The sequence below is a fragment of the Gracilinanus agilis genome, chromosome 4, assembly GCF_016433145.1.
Source record: "Gracilinanus agilis isolate LMUSP501 chromosome 4, AgileGrace, whole genome shotgun sequence".
Lineage (NCBI taxonomy): Eukaryota > Metazoa > Chordata > Mammalia > Didelphimorphia > Didelphidae > Gracilinanus > Gracilinanus agilis.
The window spans coordinates 63,252,898-63,267,078 of NC_058133.1; the positions used below are offsets into that span (position 1 = coordinate 63,252,898).

Here is a 14,181-nt window from a genome sequence, read left to right on the forward strand (position 1 = left end):
CTTATATTAGGAAAAGATAAAGAAATGAACAATTGATTAATATCTAATGAATATCAAATAAAAAATTAAAATAAAATCCTTTTTGAACAAAATATAGCAATTTATGAAAGGAATCATTCATTATGATTAACTTGGAGTTATACAGGTGATTGAAGAATGGTTAAACTCTAGGAAAACAACCATCATGATCATATTAAAAAATGAAATTGATCATAGAGAAGTCAGCATAACCAAATGTTGTTCCTATCAGAAATGGGCAGTTTCAGGAATGCTCCCTTTGGGACAAAGATGTGTTGACAGAGTGATGGCAGGTGATGCTATGGCTGGCAGACCAAAAGGAGAGACCAAGATCCTAGTGCAGATGGCATTCTTACAAACCTCATCTGAAGTCTACCATTTCAGGGCATGGCGATAACTTAAGGGAAAACCAATACTCCTCAAACTGAAGCTAAATTACCTCAAGATTTTTATTTGGGATAGTGGATAGAGTGTTTTAGGCAGCTAGGTGGCAAAGTGGATAGAATCTGGGCCTAGAGTCAAGAAGACATCTTTGTGAATTTAAATCTGGCTTCAGAAACATATTAGTTGTGTGACCCTGGGTAAGTTGACCTTGTTTACCTCAGTTTCCTCATCTATAAAATGAATTGGAGAGGGTGATGGTAGTGTCTTTGTCATAAAAACCCCAAATAAGCTCTTGAAGAGTCAAATACAATTGACAAATGACTGAACAACAACAGCACAATAGATTGCTTGATGCAGATTCAAAGAAAAGTGTTAATGTACCATCCCTGAAGTTTACTAAGTGTGTAACCATAGAAAAGTTACCTAATTTATCTGTCTTAGTTTCTTAACATGTAAATTGGGATTAACAATAGCTGAGAGATCTACGTAGCTTGTAGAGTTGTTGTAGGGCTCAAATGAGCCCAATGTTTCTCAAAATAAAATGAACATTTTGTTTTATTATATATTTATTATACTACATATTTTTATATATCATATTATATAATTCTATAATTATATCAATAAATTATTGTATATCAATATACTATGTATTATATAAGTAGATAATATATAAACATGTGTTTATATATTATAGACATAATATACATGTTCTTTAATATTAATAAATAGGAATTTAATATTATGATGTTTTATTATATAACAACTATTTATATAATAGCATAATTTAGTATAGATTTGATATAACTGTACTTTATTACATATTTAATGCAGTATATGTTATTATACATTTAATATATTTAATACAATAATATGCATATGATACAATACATACACATAATACAACATATATTTAACGTGCTACCATGTTTTATCATATATTTAACATATTTATTATAATACTATATTGCAAATAAAATATGAGATAAGTCTTTGTAATCTTTAAAGCATCTTAAAGTTTGTTCTTATTACTCCTTCTTGTCTCCCATTCTCTCCTCTTCCTTTTTGTCTTGCAAACTATCAGACATAGCAAAAATGGACCCAATTATTTTAAGTAACTGAAAATGATCCATCAGTAATCTGCTCTGCCAAACCTGTTCCTATGACTAGTGGAGGAAGAACCAGTAAGTCTTCATTCCTTACCTTGGACCTCGCAGCCCTGCAATTCCAGTCGAAGAGTAGGTCTGTTGTAGGAATGAATTGGGTTGATCCTAATATATTTAGCTACAATGGGTGGGTCAAAGAGATTTTCTTTGATGGAAGAAGCATCTGAATTACCCTCAAAGTACTAGAAAGAAAAATCAGGGACAGAGCATCAAAAATTATTTCCTTGTAATTCTACATATTTTATTTAATGTATTTAAAATTAATGCATTTAAAAACATTATTTTGAGGAAGGATAGACTTCATCAGACTACCTAACAGGTCAATGAAAGAAGAAACATTAAGGCATGGCTCAGGTATGATTTCTTCTAATAGGATTTTAATGAGCCCCCAGTTACAGCTACCTCTTCCTCTTGACACTACTTCATATCATTTTGTACATTCTTTGCTTATCTCCATCTATGTCTAGGTTGTATGCCCCCTTAGTAGGATGCCTTGCTGAGGGCAAGAAGAGTTTCATTTCTACCTTTGTGGCCCTACTAAGTAGCATAGTGCCAGATATGGATTAGGTATGTAAACACTGTTGAAACGCAATCAGTTTCTGACATGCACTGTGATACTTCCCTAAAGATGGAATATTAGCCCATTTCTTCCAGAATTTTGTGATCTTGAAGACCTGACTTAGTTATTCCAGTGAAAAAACTGCCAATTCTTTTGAATAGTTTATTTTTGCCTGAAGAATGACTGTGAAGGAGTTGGATAGAAGGCAAGGAAGAATTTTTATAGTTACCTAGTTTTATGGAAACCATGAAACTGACTTAGGTTACTTCAAAATTCTGAAAAATACTTCCAACCATAGGATAACTTGCCTGTTTCCCCCAATTGCTTAATTCCCTCTCTCCCTAACTGTTTTGTATTTAACTTGTATTTATTCTATATATGTTCACAATGTCTCTCATAATAGAATTTAAGCTTCTTGAGAACAGGGATTATTTCATTTTCTGGCTTTGTATCTTGGCATTTGATACACAGTAGGACCATATTAAATTCTTGCCAAATGATTGGCTCTGGAATTGAAAGATCTGGTTGGTTGAAAGTTCTTTATTTGATGTTTAATTTTTGTTTAACCTTAAAACTGAAGTAAAAAAAGAGGTCTTCCAGATTTGTTGGTATTAGAATGACTATAAACTTCTTTGTATTTGAAAATCGAATGAGTTTAAGCCTGTATTGGGGTTCATTTTGTGAGGGAGGCCTACTGCAGAAAATGCCATGCCTCCTTTTTCTTTTCATGAAATATTATAGAAAGGCAAGTCAAGGGCATTTAAACGTTGAAGAATACTTGTACAGTCTGTCATTTGGTTTGTTATTTAAAATTGATTTCCATTCTAGTCCTACCTCCTCTCAAAAGCTAATTAATAGAGATCAATATTACTTGTTTTCTAGAGTATTATAATTCTTTACCCACATCCTATGGCATTTAAGTCATAGAATGAACATTTTTAAGCATGAAAATTAACTCAGTAAGAAGAATGAATATAAACTCTTTGAGGTCTGAGAACATGGCTCTGTTTGGCTTAGCTTGTTTTTTTGTGCAATATCTGTCATGGGGAGAACACTTGGTCATTTTGGGGTCCTATTAATGTCCAGAGACGCAACACTGTATAGTAGCAGAGAACTGATTTACATCTTTCTTCTTATATACACTGAGGGTATAATTTTGACTTTTCAGAACTCCAAGCAGCTTTCTTAAGATTTTAAGTTCAAGAGAATGTGTTGATCTTGACTGATATAGGGTATTTTCCTCACCTGAGGAAACCATTGGAATCACAGGTTCTGTCCCTATGTCACTTTGTCAAGTTTTCTACATTGGGAGTCCCCTGGCATCAGTCTTGTTTTTAGTAGGTCATCCATTTCCACCTACCACTAAGTAAATACTTTAGAAATGGGATCATTTCAAACACCTTGAGAAGACTATTTCCCAGAAATATCTACCTCCTGTTTTGAGGTGCTATTCCCTTTGAAGTATTTCCACATTCTTCCGTTAGAGCTATATGCAATGCGGAATTGGGTGATATAGTAGGAGGTCAGGTACTGTTTGGCCCCTTGGGTCTGAATCCCGGTAAGTACAACTTCTCGTTGAAAATCCACCTTTAACAGAAGCAGATGCATTAGATAATCATCCTTGTCTGCAAAGTAGTTAAAGCTTACTTTATAATTATACAGCTTACTCTAAAAATACAGCTGACTGTTACACACAAGCCTCAATTTTCTTCAGAGATATCTTTCATCAAATTATATTATAAACCCTTTGTAGGCAGAAACCTTGTCAGATGCTTTCATTGTAGACCCTTTATATTATCTAGCATATCAGATTCAAACATGTAGAAAGAAGCAGGTTGCAACCGTGAGAAAGTATTCTGTTTGGAGTCAGAAAGAATTGAGTTTGAATCCCATCTTGGACATTAACTTAACTCTGAGACAAGCCATTTAACCTTCAAGTCTCAGTTTCTTCATTTACAAAACAGAGGTAATTATAGAATCTGTTTCATAGGGACCATTTGTTGTTGCTGAGTTATTTCAGTTGTCTGTCTCTTCAAGACCCTATTTGGGTTTTCTTGGCAAAGATATTGGAATGGTTTGCCATTTTCTTCTTGAATTCATTTTCCAGGTAAAGAAACTTAATCTATAACCCAACAGGGTTAAATGACTTGCTATGGAGCAAGTGTCTGAGGCCATATTTGAACTTGGGAAGATGACTCAGGTCTTGCACTCTATTCATTGTGTCACCTCGCTACCCTTACAGGGACCACAGAATCATAGATTTACAGGTGGGAGGGACCTCAGTGACTTGCCCAAGATTACACAGGCAGTAAGTGATAGAAGTAGTATCAAATGATGCAATGTAGGTGAAGTAATTTGCATATTATAAAAAGCCATATAATTGTTAGCTATTGCTATTATAGACTTATAGGGTTGTCTGAGATTAGAGGGATTAAATGATTTGCTCAGAATCTTATAACTTACAAGTATCAAAGGTAGAATTTGAATCCAGGTATTCTAGACTCCAGTTCCAGCCCTTTTTCCGCTGTATCACACAGCCTATTACATTGCTAAGATAAATAGTAGGTGCCCAAGAAAGATTTCTTGACTGATCATCTGGTTGATTCACCTAGCCCAAATTTATTTTGAGCTAGATATTTGATCTCTACTCAAAATATTAATGAATATTAACAGAATGAAGAGATACAGTTCAAATGTAAGGGGGTATAGGTAGTTACATATAACAGACATTATCAGGGTACTAAGGAAGGCACACCTGGATCCAGGGTTCAGTTGAAAGAGAGTTTCCTCGTTTTTCTGTACTCCAAGCATTGTAAGATCCACCATTATTTAACCTTGCTAATTTAGGGTGCCAATAACCTAAATTTCAAGGAAAGAAGAAAACAAGGAATTTGGATTTGGAAAAAAATTAAGAATCCAACAATTCTCAGTTTGAGTGGAAAATCACTTTTCCCTCCTAGTTTTATGTTACAAAGAGACTATATAGCTGTGTATAGAGTTTAAGAGGCAACTAGACATCTGTGGCTAGCATTTATTAAATACTTACTATGAGACAAACATTGTACTAAGCTCTGGGATTACCAAGAAAGGCAAAACTAACTTGAGCATCATCTTCTGCATAATGAGTTTTCTGACCTTCCTCCTAAATTACCTTAGATTTATACCCTTCCTCCTAAACTACCTTGTACTTAACTACTTTGTGTATGTTTGTATTTATTTACTTTATATATTTGTATATGTACTTGTTGACTCCTCCATCAGACTGTAAACTGGCAGGGATTGTTGCAGGCAGGGATTACTTTGTTTTTTGTCCTTGTATCTTCAGCATCCAGCACAGTGCCTGGCACATAGTAGGTGCTTAATAAATGCTTGTTGACAGATGAACTGACCGAACGATTGAAAGACTGAAACTTCTAATCTCAAGTCCATCCATAAATCAGAAAAGCCAAGATGTAGAGTAAAGGCAGGAACTTTCCTGAATTCTCCTCAATTCCTCTCCAAAAAACTTAAAAATAACATCTCAAAATGAGTTCTGGAGTAGCACAATTAACAAAATGATGAGGTGAAACAATTTTCTAACCCAAGACAACTTAGAAATTTGTCAGGAAAGATCTGTTCCACTGAGGTGAGAGTGGAGTCCAGCCCAGGGCAGGCACTACCTCAGCAAGCCAGCAGCAGGCTCTGTTCTGTCAAGCTAGCCTGGACCTTGGAGGTAATTGAATGAGCAGTGACTTTTGGAGCTCTCAGCCCCCAGAAAGTAAAGGGGCCAGACAAGTAGTCAGAAGAATTCAGAGATACTTTCCTAGCACTGGGTGCAAGACTCTTGTATTGCCTATATAAGGACCTGTGTTGCAGACCCAGATCTCAGTCCCAGTACGAGGACCACTAGCACAATAGAGTATGAGCCCACAGGGGAACAGAGACCCTGGTCACTGTTCCAAGATGGAATATAGTGCTTGTGGCTACTAGTAAATCAGAGCATGTGCAAGGAGAGACTACTTTTCCTCAGATCATGTACCTTAGAAGAACTGAAAACTTAAAAGTTTCCCATAGTTTGTTCTGAAAATAGCACCACGAAAAATCTAAAGCTTGAGACAGTACCCACTCTACCCCAGGAGCAGAACCCAACTTAAAGTTAAGGTTCAAGAAATAGGTTGTGAAAATGAGCAAAACAAACAAACAAGAACCTGATTATAAAAATTATCATGGTGATAGGGAACATGAAGTCCATCTAGTCAGTCTCTTAACACTCAAATGATTCACCCACTCCTTTTGACCTCCCTACTTCCTATATCCTCCCATCCCTCAGCACCTCAGCCTTATTATTCTGCTAGACATTTGAGTTCCTATTGGGAAATGTCTACACCAACTTCCACTCCCTGACTTTAATTGTCGAACTTTTACAAAAATCTTCCAAGTTGATTGGGAACTAATAAAGGCAGACTTGGACCATTTGAATGTAGTAAGGTGGAAAGTCAATGTAGCTTTAATATTTGGGTAATTTAGAATTTCTATCATGGGTATATGTGTATGCAGTGTGTGTGTGTGTGTGTGTGTGTGTGTGTGTGTATCCCCTTCCAAAGAAAAAGATTTTTTTTTAAAGGATATCAATGTCTGAGGGGAGGGAGTTGGAAGAGATACAGGGATAAGACCAAATGGTCTTGTCTGATTATGTTAAATATGTTCACTGGGGACTTAGTCCAATCATTCTGTTTATATCTATTGGTGGCATGTGAAGGAGGAAAAAGGAAATTCCTTGAATGTCCCTGTCATCAGAGCCATGAGAAGGAATTTTTGTTCCTTGAGGCAGGCATCAAAAATGTCACCCAGACACAGAAAACACTCTTAGTAGGGAGGAGAGGGTAGACTTTCCCCACAGGGAGATACAGAGAACCATCCTATAAGCACTAGGAAGCTGCTACTAAAAAGAAAGTTCATGCCCAAGAAAGCAGATCATTTGCTTATTTGAACTCATAATTCCTAATAAGGCAATAAGGCCAAATTTTTTTCTTTTACACTTGGAATCTAAGAAATTTGATTACTGGGGCTAGAGTAGCAGCTCTTAAAGTCATCGTTATAATAAAATATCAAGAATATTGAATATTAATATTCTATCAGTACATTTTACTCTTCCCCCCACCCAGAGAACTATTTCAAGTGTAGAGAAGAATCCACTAGGTTCCTGACCCTAACTTTCCTGTCATTTGAATCTACTTTCCCCTAAGGATGGGCCATATTTTAAACAAAAATCAAGGTCATTTGTTGGAACAGAGCAAATATTTCCTTCTCTATTCTTTACAGGATTTACAGCTCAAAAGAATCTTATGGATCACCTATTCCAATCCCTCCCTTTGACAAAGAAAGTCAGTGTCTTAGGCAAGTGGAGAGGCCAAAATCACACAAGTACTGTCTGAAACTGGTCCAGTTTCCAAACCAAGGATTTTAATTCATATCATCTGATTCCAAGGCTTGTTACTTCCTATTATGCAATGCTCCTTCCATATGATTCGTATGAATTAAGATTACCAGAGGTTATTCCAAGAGACAGCATGGCAGAATGTAAGTAGATTCAGACTTGAGTTTGGATCTTAGCTCTGACACTAGCCATTTGACCATGGGCCCATCACGTAACCTCTGACCATCTGTTTCTTTTTTTGGTAAAAGGGGGATATTTAACAGAGTTGCTATAAAAATGTGCTTTGTAATTCATAAAAAGCAATAGGAACATAATGGTTATTGTTATCTCACATGGCTGTGTTAGGGAAAACTGTAAAATTTGAAGTACTATGTAAACGTGAGCTGTTATTATTATAATAAATATAGCTTTTGCTTCACATAAACAGAGCTCCAGAGCCCTAGGACTATTCTTGTCTCCCACCACCACCAAGCAAAGTCTTCTGTGACCTGGGGTGGATTTCACAGAGACACTTTCACAATCTGGATTCAACTTTCCAAGGGAAAAAAAAAACATATTGCTGAGGTAGATGTTTACACTTACCCAGATGCTCAGATGCACTTATCTGTGAATCGGCTATAATGCCAGTGCTTAAGCCCATGGGCATCTTGCATTCTATGGAGAAGAGAAAAAATGTCAATGTGGTGATTACTGAAGTTTTTGAAAATAAATGCTACCCCCTGCCTCAGCTTCCAAATTTAAGTCTTCTGGCAGTTAGAGTTCTTTATAACCTGACTCTTTCTAGCCTTTACTCTTTCCCCCAATCTCTAAACTAGCTACCCTGACTTACTTATGACATAACCCTCCATGTCTCCAAACTCTTTGCCTTTGTTCTGTCTTTTCTTCCATGCTTGGAATGCTCTACCCATTCACCTCTGTTTAGTTTTCCTGGCTTGCTTTAAGACTCAGCTTGAATCCTACCTTTGAAAGGGATCCTTTCTCAATTCCCTAGCAGCTGATGATTTCTCTTTTAGATTACCTTCCATCTTATTTCTATATAGATCATGGTAAGTTCTAGTTATTAACTTCTTGTTTTTCACATTAGAAAGTAAGCTTCATGAGAGTAGGGACTATTTTTTGTCTTTCTTTGAATCCTCAGCACTTAACACAGTATTTACTACTTGTATTGTTGTTGTTGAATCATTTCAGTCACATCCAGCCCTTTGTGACTCCATTGCGGGTTTTCTTGGCAAAATTACCAGAGTGGTTTGTCATTTCCTTCTCTGGCTCATTTTATAGATGAGAAACTGAAGCAAATAGAGTTAAGAGGCTAGCTCAAGTTCACATAGCTAATAAGTATCTGAGGCCAGATTTGAACTCATGAAGATGAGTTTTCCTAATTCTAAGCCCAGTGCCCTATCCATTGCACCACCTAACTCATAAGCACTTAATAAATAGAAACTTGTTGATTGACTGACAATAGCATTATCTTAAATACAGTAGAGCATGCCAGGTAAAGTGAGATTATTCCTTTTGAGAAGTATATCTAGTCAGTAGAAATGATATAGCATCAGGGTTCAAATACAGGGCACTTGAAAGGCCTTTGGGTATGGGTAATGGGAAAAGAAATGGGTAAATTTTTTGACTTAGTTTCAATCTGCTTGGATCTTTTTCACTTAACAAGTTCACTCTCTTACAGTTACCATGAAGGTGATGAGGCTACCAAAACTCAGAGAATGGAAAGAAGAGCCGGACACTGTTTCTGAAGGACATCTTGCTGGCCGGTATTGCAGTGGCACTGTTGAAACTATCATGGTCAATTCATAGCCTGGATCATTACAGTAACTGTTGGGCTCCTGAAGCTTCCTCACCAGACTTTTTGAGAATCCCTGGGAATTTCTGAAAGTCAGATCACCCCTGTACCATCGCTGCCTTGACAGTGATTTTCTTTTAATCCAAAGTATTTAGGTAGCTTGGAATTATGTTTATCATTTTGTTGCATGAGAGATAATCTAATCACCAATAACTAAGAGGACATTTGGTTTGGGGTAGTGAAGATGGGTTTATGCTCTTTTTCCTGGCTCCCATGGGACCAATGCTTATAATTTATGAAACAGATGACCTCTCTGGTATATGTTCTTTGCCTGTGAAGGAGAATAAAGCTAAATGGTCCACACATGGACTGGATCCACATTCTTGGTGTCAGTGGCATCATGTTCCAATCAGTTGAGCCATCATGTAATGATTAGTCTCCTGTAGGAAATACTGGGTGACTGTTTCGAAGTGTTCTGGTCCATGAGTATGCAAACCACTTCATGGTAATATACTGCTGATTCCCAGAATTTGTCTTTTCTCATAGCTCCAGAGTTCTGAAAATGATACTGAATAGATCATGCTATATACACACACAGTACCTTTATCTATTATAAGGAATGGTGTTTGCATTCCTTCTTTTTGATTTTCTCCCACCTCAGTGTCTAAGAGCCATATACCAGGTCTTGACGCTTTCATTTCAAGAGTTTTAAATGAACCTAGAATGGAGAGAAGGAAAAAGTTAAACATTCAAAAATATTTTTGCTTTTCTTCATCTTCCTAGTTCTTAGCATGAGGACTGGCACATAATAAATTCTTAATAAATGTATGCTGACTGACTGAATACTATGTTGGCTAAGAGTTATCAGAGGAGTTTAAGATTCTCTCTGCCCTTGAGAAGTGAAGGCCTACAAGAATAGTGGAAAAACTGGAAGTGGAATCTTTGTTTTTTTTTCCTGCAGAACTTCTTTTAGGTATACTTTCATCAATGAAATAAAAATGGAAAAATACATCAAATGTTTTCACTTATTTTTCCCTGAAATTCCTCTGTACATAACAAAAATGACTACTTTATGAGCAAAATAAGTAATCTCTAATGCATTCTATGTTCCTAGACAAAGGGATTTTAGGTGAATAAAGGTTTCAAATAAACACTGTCCTCCTATTTCATCTTTGCCCTCCAACTTCATCATCAAAAAAAGGAACTGCTCCCTAGCTGCCCCCTATGACTTCAAAATTTCCTAAATTTTACATTTTTAGGCAAGTCTATACCTGGGCCTGGAAAATCTCATGGGAGTATGTTCCATAACTTTCCATGTTTACTTATTCTGTTATTTCTCAAACCTCATACTCAAAAAATCTTTTTAAAATCATTCCCATCACAAAATTCAGTTGCTTATAATCTGTTCTTGATGGCTTTCTACTAGTTGCTTTATTCTTCTTCATAACAACTCATGAAACCAATTATGACTGTCTTTAGACATCTCTTTTCCAGGAGAAATATATTTTGTTTAAGTTATTAGGATGGAGGTGCAATCCGAGTCTTTCATTTTAAGTCCAAGTAAAAGATTTTCAGATTTCCTAATGTAGCCTTTGTTGCATAGGACTCCCTCACTCTGCCATATACAATTTCTTTCTCTGGAATGGCCCAGTTATTCCAACCTACCTTCACGCTCATTAGTGTTCCAAGGGAAGAACGACAATGGTTCAGTTATGATTCAATAGTCTATCAGGATCCTAGGGGTAATCCTGTTAAGAGTGGGGTACAAACTTCACACTCCTCACCACTATAGTTCTGAGTCCCCAGTCTGATGCCAAAAGCTATACAGCACAAAACATTTACTTGACAATAAGGCAAAAGCAGGAATAACTAAAATACTATAGTTATTCAATATAAAGCAAATCTAGCAACAATTAAAACATCACAGCCTACCCATAAACCTAGATCACACCCACGTCATGCTGTGGAAGACTATTTGTCAATCAAGCAGCATTTTAATAAGGTAAAAAGATACAAATAACTTAAGATTATAAACTTCTATAAGGGAGGGGCTCTGTATAGCCCCTCCTATGTAGACATACATATCAACTTATATACCACCATATCATCTGAATGGCAGAGTAGATAGTACTCTGAATTTAGAGTCATAAATCCCTAGCTTGGATCCTATCTAGTCTATTTGTAGGCTTTGTCACCCTGGGCAAATGTCTCTTCATCAGTTTCAAACCATTTTCCTCATCTGCAAAATGGGGAAAATAATATCTGCTCCATGATATGTACCAGAGTTGTTATCCTCAAATAAGGTGAGGCATAGAAGGTACTCTGTAAACTTCCAGATGCAATGTAGATGCCAGCATTTGGACATATTATCTTTCTTTTTTACCAGCTGCCATCTTTTATTGTTGGGTCCTAATAAATGGTTCTAAGTGAACTAGTAGTCCCTTTCTAGTTCAAGATTCTGCAAATCTGGGTTCTGCTGGCACAAACCCTGATATTTAGGTGATTGGGGAGAATTACAGAAACCAAGAAAGATTTTTTTATGACTTTGCAAAGATTTTCTTTCCACTGACAAGAGGCAGCATGTTATAGTACAGTGGTTCCCAAAAATTTTTGGCCTACTTCCCCCTTTCCAGAGAAAATATTACTTAACACCCCCTGTCACATATTATCACCGCCCCCTTACCCTATTCACCACCCTAAATGCACCTGTGGCCATTACCACCTCCCTGGACTGCTGCAGCATCCACCAGGGGGTGGTGTCACCCACTTTGTGAATCACTGGTATAGTAGAAAGTATGACAAGAGTTTGGGATTCAAATACTTTCTCTCACATTACTACCTGTGTGACTATGCATAAGTCATCTGATCTGTATAATCCTTTGATTCTGTGTGTATGTGTGTGCCATATGTAAATAAAATGAGATTAATAACACTTATGCTATTTACTTCAAAGGTTGTTGTGAAGATTAAATGAAATGATGAATGTATAATGGTTTGCCTAAAAGAAAAGATTACATCAATATCAGTTATTTATCATTTACCAGGAATCAGAGGGCAGACCCCTGAACGATGCTGTTGGGTTCCATTTTTCAGCAAGGTCTGACCATGAAAATGAACCACATGGATGTCCCTGGAACCGCCCATGTTCAGCAAGTGCCATCTCACATTCTCTTTTTCATACATCCTTAGGCCAGGCAAATTGTAGATTTGACCATTGATGGCTAAAAGGATAGAGGGTTACAACCAATTTTAAAACAATCCAAAGTGATTTAATTTCATTCATAAGCATTTATTAAATGCCTATTTTGTGTACAAGCATCATACTAACTTCTGGGAGAGATACAAATTTTATTTTCTACACAGCCCCTGCCCTTCTTTATCTTATATTTAATAAGAGGATAAGGTATAAACAGATTTTTTTTTAAATTCAACTTTATTTTATTTGGGGGCTAGAATTCTTACTCTCCCTTTCCCCTTCTCCCAACTATTGAAATAAGAAAAACAAAATCAGTTATAAATATGAATAGCCAATTTCCACATTAGCCTTGCCCAAGAAATTAAAAGTATATATTTTTTGTAAAATATGATAAAAATAATATCATTGTAAAACCCAGTGGAATTGCGTGTTGGCTATGGGAAGAGGGGCTTTGGGGGGAAAGAAAGAACATGAATCATGTAACCATGGAAAGATATTTTAAAAAATAAAAAATAATAATATAATTGAATTTCCATGTCCAAAAATATGCATTAATCTGTAAATAACAGAGAAGTCTATCACTTCTCTATCTGAATGTACATAGCAAAATGGAAATAGTTAAGATGCAAGATGCTAAATTTTGTTAAGTTATAGAACAATGTTTGTGAATTCTATGCAGATAGATTATTACTAACTTAATTGTCAAATGAAATAACACATTTAAAGTGTTCTGCAAACCTTAAATTTCACAAGTATAGAAAATTGGAGGTGCAGCAACAGGATCCTTCATATTCTGGCTCCAGTCTATTTTTTCCACAATCAGTTTTATATTATTTCCTATCATATGTTCTATGTTCTAACCAAACTGTCCAACAGGTTGTTTCTTGTACATGACATTTCATCTTCTTCCTTTATACAGGTTATCCTCTGTGTGTTTTGAATGCACAACTTTCCTTCCTCATCTTAACCTGATGGAATCTCTAGTTCTTGTCATAGCTCAGTTCAAATTCTACCTTCTACCAGAATCCTTTCCTCATCCAGTTGTGAGTACTCTCTCCAACCCCTCAAATTATTTTGTATTGACTGCATGTACATTTTTATTGACTTCTCTGTGAACATGTCATCCCTATTGCCCAGGAGAATGTAAGATCCTGGAAGGGGGAGGTTTCTTATTTTTGTCTTTGTATACTTAGCACCTAGTATAATGCTTGGTCCATATTGTCAATAAATGATTATTGAATTGAATTGAAGGGCCCAGGAAGATATTTCCACCAACTGATGGAAAAGATTACTCATCTCCACCTCCTTTAGTCATTCATTATCTAGCTGCCAGTAACAAAAGGCTCTCATACCATGGGACCCTGTGGTGATTGTCCCAATTGGCCAAATTCAATGAGTAGCTGTGCTCATAGATCTAGATTTTTCCATCCCTTTAGTCATCTTCATTGCTTTGCCCTCCTAACTTTTTGCCTATTTGTGTACTTTCCCATATGTGCTCAATTATCTTGCCAGTGGGAAGATCAAATTTCTAAATGGATTTAAGAGTTAGCAAATGTTATTCTGTTATTCTTCCCAGAATCTCTCTCTCTCTGTCTCCCTATCTCTGTATCTTTCTTTCTTTCTTTCTTTCTTTCTTTCTTTCTTTCTTTCTTT

The 14,181-nt window shown here is 36.2% G+C and overlaps 1 protein-coding gene across 1 annotated transcript in view; it reads right to left on the reverse strand.

Annotated features, from left to right (window-relative positions):
* The window catches only part of F5 (coagulation factor V), an 87,018-nt gene that overhangs the window by 11,808 nt on the left and 61,029 nt on the right, over positions 1–14,181 (reverse strand). Inside the window, 6 exon segments of the mRNA XM_044674876.1 lie at positions 1,610–1,747; positions 3,556–3,711; positions 4,880–4,983; positions 8,123–8,194; positions 9,934–10,050; positions 12,374–12,553. Coding sequence (XP_044530811.1) covers positions 1,610–1,747; positions 3,556–3,711; positions 4,880–4,983; positions 8,123–8,194; positions 9,934–10,050; positions 12,374–12,553 — 767 coding nt within the window.